This window comes from Perissodus microlepis, chromosome 18 (genome assembly GCF_051167445.1).
Source record: "Perissodus microlepis isolate ML-2025 ecotype Zambia chromosome 18, ASM5116744v1, whole genome shotgun sequence".
Lineage (NCBI taxonomy): Eukaryota > Metazoa > Chordata > Actinopteri > Cichliformes > Cichlidae > Perissodus > Perissodus microlepis.
The window spans coordinates 5,422,491-5,429,737 of record NC_140478.1 but is presented as its reverse complement, the minus strand read 5'-3'; the positions used below and the strand labels follow the sequence as shown (position 1 = coordinate 5,429,737).

At 39.1% G+C, this 7,247-nt stretch overlaps 1 protein-coding gene across 2 annotated transcripts; it reads right to left on the bottom strand.

The window, feature by feature from the left end:
- Positions 1–739: 739 nt before the first annotated feature.
- Positions 740–5,646, bottom strand: dusp12 (dual specificity phosphatase 12). 2 transcript variants are annotated; one of them, XM_084913361.1, is made up of 8 exons: positions 5,433–5,646; positions 4,380–4,674; positions 4,125–4,238; positions 3,860–3,978; positions 3,648–3,735; positions 2,039–2,130; positions 1,167–1,246; positions 740–1,013 (listed from the first exon to the last, which is right to left on the bottom strand). In XM_084913361.1, exons 2-8 carry the CDS (start codon positions 4,640–4,642, stop codon positions 870–872), a joined length of 900 nt encoding a protein of 299 aa, XP_084769487.1. In that variant the 5' UTR covers positions 4,643–4,674; positions 5,433–5,646; the 3' UTR covers positions 740–869. The 2 variants fall into 2 exon arrangements, with proteins under 2 accessions (XP_084769487.1, XP_084769488.1); XM_084913362.1 differs by having other exon boundaries at positions 4,380–4,644.
- Positions 5,647–7,247: the final 1,601 nt, after the last annotated feature.

Here is a 7,247-nt window from a genome sequence, read left to right as displayed (position 1 = left end):
AACTTTTTAAAAAAGAGTGCCGACACAGACTTCCTGTATTGGGGCTCTGGGCTTTGATGATCGACAGCTGTAATAGGCCTAGGCTGCTGGGGGCTTCCATGATGTGCTTAGTGTTTCTTCTTCACTCACCTCTTTTAAGTTACTGGGTGTTTTATGTGCCATTTTGCATTTAATCATTACTTATGATTAACCTCTCTCTTCCATAGCTTGTCTGTTGCCCTGTCTCCCTCCCCTGACTCTGTCGTGTGTTTTTTTTTTTTTTTTTTTTTTTACTGTTGGGGTTTTCTCTCAACAATTTTAGGGTCTTTACCTTACAAGATACACCAATTTGAGTCAATTGTTGTGATTTGGTGCTATATAAAGAAAATGTAAATGTTTTCAATTATCAGTTTTTCTTCAGTGTGGGCTCATTGATCCCATGATAACTCACACTGCAATTAATCTGTATAAAAAGTTTACTTTAAGACTTTCAACTAGGACAGAATGAGGCAGGTTATTATCAATGTCAGGAAACAGCATAATGAATAAGTGCATTTGCTTAAGATACACATTGCTCCTTTCATAGCTTAAACATGAAATATTCAAATTCAAAAGAAACATATGGTCCACTCTTTGTGTGAAAGGCAGACATTTTCTTTTTTATTTGTTAGTTTATGGTGAAAAACCCCAGATACACACACAGTATTGTTGTATACTAATCAGTGAAACATAAAAGTACCTGCAACAATTCTTAGATAAATGATATTTACATTTGTATTTATTTACATTATGTATTTCAGATAATAATTGAATCACTTTTTCATGTTACAAACTGGAGTATGTCTTTATGCATGATGATTATTCCCTTTCTTACAGACTATAAGGAAGTGTTATTTCATTATGTTCAGCTGCCGGATCTCGTCCACTCTGTTGTGGTGCAACTGGAAGGCGGGAGTGACCCAACGGCCACACGAACACTGATCTCCACACCAGCTGAATGAGCCCAGCTTACAGTTACACTTAGGACACAGCAGCTACACACACACAAATATATAAAAGAAAGGAAGAGAGAATGAACAAGAACTGTAAATTAGCAAAAGGTGGTCATATCAAACATTCATATTTGCTCAAAAGTTGTTGGGGGGTAACAAACAATGATGCAAGAGAAAAGATGACAAGTTTTTTACCTGTCCATCCATCACTCCAAGTAAGGCTTGCTCCATCCATTGCACTGGCTCAATAAAGTATGATGTACACTGGACCTCTCCTGAACAACAACACATCGAAAGATTACAAGTTCAGTAAGTGCGCTTACTTTGTAGTCTGTATGTAGTAATCATATCAGAGATAACAAGTAACAACAATGGTGATCAGTTTTCTTTGCTAACTCAGACTTTCTGCTTTAAGATATGTGCAAGCTCAAATAAAAGTCTGTTTAATGCATTACTTCACTCTTTATCCTTTCACAAAATGACCTATTTATTCAGCTGTCCCTGTCATAAAACTAAGACAACACAAATATCTTAAAATCTATTTTAGAAATCAATCTGAAACTTGCTTAAAACTAAAAAATATATATTATTATTTATTAGATGAAAAACAAACTGAATTCACATTTTAATGCCAAAATTTGAGCCGTCACACAAGTCATAAATTAAATTACTCAACATTCAACCACTAGAATGTTTTTTTAAGGAATGCAAGTAAATAAATAACTAAAACTAAATCTCTTGGAAAAAAAAAAAAAAAAAAGTGCTTTACTATTGTTTTTCAGCTTTATTGCAAAAAAATTTATTTGAAAATTCCTGGATAACATCAGTAATTATATTTTCTGATTAACTAGCTTGTAAATATAGGTGGGGCATCCTTTAATAGAAATATGAAATATGGTAATATTAATACTGTTAATCTAGGGCAGCTGTATCTCTGCAACAAAAAAAGAAAATGTGGGTGAAAAAAAGTCAATGAAATTAAAAAAAAAAAAGGAATACCCAGATACTAATTAAAAATGACATTGTCAATAATTTATTGAGTGAATGTTCACAGTATGTCTTCTTACCAGTAAGGTTACTGGCCTTTTTGTGACTAAAGGCCAAAGCTCCTTCTCCTATTAAATGACTGAGAATACTGGAGCCACGAAATAGAGTTCGACTGCAAGGAGAAAGTGGAGGTTACTGCCTGCAGAAGCTGTAGCTCAAACTGGCACACACACCAGGCTGAATACCCTCTTTTCTCCATTCAGAAGCAGAGTCACTCAGTTCCTTGGATTCCTTAGATTACATTAGGAAATAACATATCCTATCCAAGATGTACAAACTTCGAGACAAACTTAAACAATACCAGGATACATTGGTGTGAAAAAGTGATTGCCCCCTAACCATAATAACTGGTTGGGCCACCCTTAGCAACAACAACTGCAATCAAGCGTTTGCGATAACTGGCAATGGGTCTCTTACAGCAACATGGAGGAATTTTGGCCCACTCATCTTTGTAGAATTGTTGCAATTCAGCCACACTGAAGGTATCAGTTTCGTCCGCAAACCTTTTTGATGTGACCCTCTTAGCTCCTCCTGCATCAGGTGAGACAATGATGCAGTTTTTCCACAGCATCTCAATCGGATTCAAGTCAGGACTTTGACTAGGCCACTTCAAAGTCTTCATTTTGTTTTTCTTAAGCCATTCAAAAGTGGACTTGGTGTGTTTTGGATCATTGTACTGCTGCAAAACCCAAGTGCGTTTCAGCTTGAGGTCACGCACAGCTGCCCGGACATTCTCCATCAGGATGTTTTGGTAGACGACAGAATTCATGGTTCCATTTACCACAGGAAGTCTTCCAGGTCCTGCGGCAGCAAAACAGCCCCAGAGCATCGCACTACCACCGCCATTTTTTACCTATTGGTAATGTTGCTCCTTTTCTGAAATGCTGTGTTACTTTTATGCCAAATATAATGGGACACACCTTCCAAAAAGCTCAACTTTTGTCTCGTCAGTCCATAGAGTATTTTCCCAAAAGTACTGGGCATCTTCAAGACATTTTCTGGCAAAACTGAAATGAGCATTTTTGTTCCTTTTGCTCAGCAGTGGTTTTTGACTCTGTCATGCAGGCCATTTTTGCCCAGTCTCTTACTTATGGTGGAGTCATGAACACTGACCTTAACTGAGGTACATGTGACCTGCAGTTCTTTGAATGTTCCTCTGGGGTCTTTTGTGACCTCTTGAATAGGTCATTGCTGCGCTCTGGTTGTAATTTTGGTCAGCTGGCTACTCCTGGGAAGTTTAACCCCTGTTCCGTGTTTTTGCCTTTTACAGAGTTGTGTAGGAATTTTCCAGACTGACAGTCACTTTTTCACACAGGGCCCTGTACGTTTGGATTTGTTTTCCCCTTAAAAATGAACACCTTCATTTAGAAAATGCATTTTGCGCTTACTTTAAACATTTAAGTGTGACAAACAAAACCAAAAAAAGGAAATCAGGAAGTTGGCAAACACTTTTTCACAACACTGTAAATAGTTTGCTATGATCGGCTGTGAGTCATAAATTAAACTGTGGACTGTTGAGCTAAGAAGTAAAATCATCAACTTAACAAACTGTTTTGTTTTTGTGTGTTCCATCAGCTTATTCCTATTAAAGACACATGTGATTTGAAGCATTCAGCTTCCATCTTTCACCTGCACTTCCTGCATCGATAGGATGCTTCAGAGGAGCTGGAGTGGGCAGGGTCAACAGCAAACACCTCCCTAGGCACCTTCTGTAACTCTGCTCAAACACATGCACACATACAGAAAGGAAACATATAATTTAAGAACAAGAAAGCACAACAAAAATAATGAGAAGTGCTCAAATGTTTAACTATAATCTCAGAATGTGTGTGTGTGGTTACCAGGGTATTTTTCAGTGATCTTGGTCAGTCTGTATTGTTTGTACAGAGGACTGGAGGTATCCACCTCACACTGCATTGCTTCGTACAGACACAACTGCTCCTCAAAACCACTGTTGACCCTAAAAGACATACATACAAGCAAGTGTGCTTCAGAGAATTTTTAAAAAATATAAATTTTATGTGTGGAGTAAGAAATATAATCTCTGGGGGATTTAATAAACATTAAATACAAATAACAGTACTTTAAAGTGAAACACATACTTACTGTACATCTGGTTTGAGACTCTTTAGTCTATGATAAGCCTCAGTGAATCCCAGTTTGTATCGCTTCATTAGATAAGCAGTAACAATGGTGGCACTGCGACTCCGACCAGCCTGACTAAAACACACACAAAACCATGTTTGCGGTTTGCCACTTAACGCGATTATTTCACATTGCATATTTTCACAAGCTTGAGTAAAATAAAAGGAGCATTTTTTTAATCACAATATTGCAATTTGATATATAAAATTGCCTTACCAGTGAACCAGTGCAGCCCGGCCACCATCTACAGCCTCTTTAATGAACCGGAAACTGGTGTCCATGTAACTGAGGAGGTCAGAAGTCTCTTCATCTAAGACATCAATCCACTTCCTAACAAAGGCTCTATCATCAGGAAACAGTGGGCTGGGGTCTACAGAATCTACAGACAGGATGTGACTGATGTTCGCACCGACCAGTTCCTGGTGGTCGTTGAGGTTAGCTGCAGTGCCGATGTACAGCCCAGGGTCCACCAGAATCATGACTGCAGAGACAAACCCAGTAGCACTAATGTCTGTGCAGAAAATATGGCCAGAAAAACATCAAGAAGTCATAAATGAATCTGGACATTCTTCCAGGCACTAACAACACAAAGTAGAATGGAGTAAATGGCTGTGTCTATAACCATTTTTGTAGACCACCTTTACAGCTTTAAACATTCTGATCACTGCCCAATTTCTCAAATCAAACCTTTATATTTTTTCCCCTTTGGATCATCTTGGCATTTCATTTGTTAGATACCAATTTAAAATTAGGAGATTAAAATGTGAACATAAAAACATCAATAAGCATCAAAAACAAAAAATACTTTTTATACATACATACAAGTATAGGAATAGAATACAACTACGTTTTAATCTTAGAAGCAAATTTGGACCGCTGTCTGAATTTTAATTTCAAAGGTCACCTGGACACAAAAAGTGTCGAATCATCAAACAGTTTGCTGTCTTTGGCTTAAAATACATTTTTTATTAAAAGCTTTTCCTCTTGAAAGTCACTTCTGCCACCATCGTTGCTGTTATTCATCAACTGATTACCATTCAGTTCCATGTTTCTCTACATATTGTCTCTGACACAGCAAAGGATTAAAAATAGGATACTTTGGTTCAAAGAAACCGTCACTAGTATTATTTTCAAGTAACTAGTTTTGTTTTCTGTGTCACAAGTAGCGATCGTCTTTGGTTCAGTGCAGTTGCCAAAATATGAATCTGAACTTTCACTTTAACATCTACTCATTCTGACAACCCACACACCCTCACATCGTTCACTCACTCGCGATCTCTCGCAGTCGTTTTCGCCTTTTTGCTGATTCTCACCGGCTTCGCCTTTTAGTGTGTAACGCAGCTACTGATTTAAGAGAAAGTGAGTGCAGTGAAATACGTTACAAACTCAAATATAATCCCTATAAGTTAACGTGTCGTAGTCTGTATCAGCATTTGGTTCCTGTTTTAAAATGCTCGGTCGGAAACGTAGACGTCAACACAAACACGCGTCGTTAGTTCCGGCCTCGATACTTTCAAAATAATTTCAATAAGTATAATAAGTATGGCAGAAAATTAAATAGTCAAAACGTATTTACATATACGCTCTATGTACAGCCAGTATCTCTGATGTTAAACAAAGCAAGAGGAACACAATGGTGAATACCAAATTTGGGTCATTTTATTGATAAAGGGTTTTTTTACTTGTTTTTCCCACCCACCCCTATCGACCATACCCCAGAAAAATATTTTTAATTGAAGATAAACTAGACAACGCTTGGAGAGCAATACAAAAATTCCAATAAATAAATAAATAACCTGGAGACCCTCTTGGCTCTTGGTTAGGGGAAAATTTTTAATTTCTCGTAGCTATTTGTTGAACATGAACATGAAAAGTGTTTACTTAGCCTGGCAGGGCGAAGGACACTGTCTCAGCTGAACTCTGGACACATACACACACACACAGACATATATATACACATGCAGATATACACTCATCCCTCCTCCCCCTCCAAACGTCTTCGACGCTTATTCCCCTCCGATGCTGACGGTGGATCAAGGAGACCAGCCTTATGCTGCAGGACCGGATGCACTGTCTACACTGGCTGTCTCTCACCCTTTACCCATCCCTGTTGCTTGCCATGTGTTTCTTTGGTGTATTAAGAGTTTTTTCATGTGCTATGTGCAGAGGTGTTTTTTTCTGTTCTCAAACTGATCTCCCTGTTGGAGCTCAGTCTGGGGGGAGTTATTTTTTTCTCCTTATCTTTCCTCATGTTGTGCATTTTCCATGTTATACTCCTCTGACCTGTCTTCCCCATGTGATGTTTGTGTAATGTATGTATGGTCGGAAGGGTAAGATGGCGCTGGCACGGCTGGCAGTCTTAACCCAATTTCTCTTGGGATGAATAAAGTATGATCAATCAATCAATCAATCAAAAGTATGTTAACTACATTTGATTTTGAAAGAGGAAGTCTTACTTTGTTTGATAGTTCTTACATCATTTTAATAACTTTTCAAATGGGAACAATGCATTTAATTTACAACAAAGATAAAGTCAACATCACTTTACAAAGTGATGTAAAACACAGAATGAAGTATAAAGTGCAGAAAAGCCAAAATGTTATGTGAGGACACAGGGTCTGGGCAGATTAAGTAAAAAAAAGGGAAAAGGACTTTGAAGTATTTACATATGGGATTTGATCTAGGCCCTCTCCGTGAATCAATACCTTATCGTGGTATGTATGTAGTATGTCCCAGGGATCCCAGGGGCTATGTTGTCTGGGGGCTTTTGCCCCCTGGTAGGGTCTCCCATGGCAAATTAGTCCTGGGTGAGGGACCAGATAAAGAGCAATTCAGAAGACCCTTATGAGAAAAACATAGAGGGAACAGTTTACCCTGCCCGGGATAGGGTTACCGGGGCCCTGCCCTGGAGCCAGGTCCGGGGAGGGTGCCCGAGGGCGAGCATCTGGTGGCCGGGCCTTAGTCCATGGGGCCCGGCCGGGCACAGCCTGAAAAGGAGACATGGGCCCATCCTCCTGCAGGCCCACCACCCACAGGAGGCGCCGTAGGGGTAGGGTGCATTGTGTGCCGGGCGGCGGCCAGGAA

Coding starts and splice junctions, on each gene's coding strand:
- dusp12 (XM_084913361.1), bottom strand. CDS start 4,642: ATGATTCTGGTGGACCCTGGGCTGTACATCGGCACTGCAGCTAACCTC. Junction 2,131..3,647: donor TATCGATGCAGGAAGTGCAG/GTGAAAGATGGA, acceptor TTCTCCTTGCAG/TCGAACTCTATTTCGTGGCT. Junction 1,247..2,038: donor AAAGGCCAGTAACCTTACTG/GTAAGAAGACAT, acceptor GTTGTTGTTCAG/GAGAGGTCCAGTGTACATCA.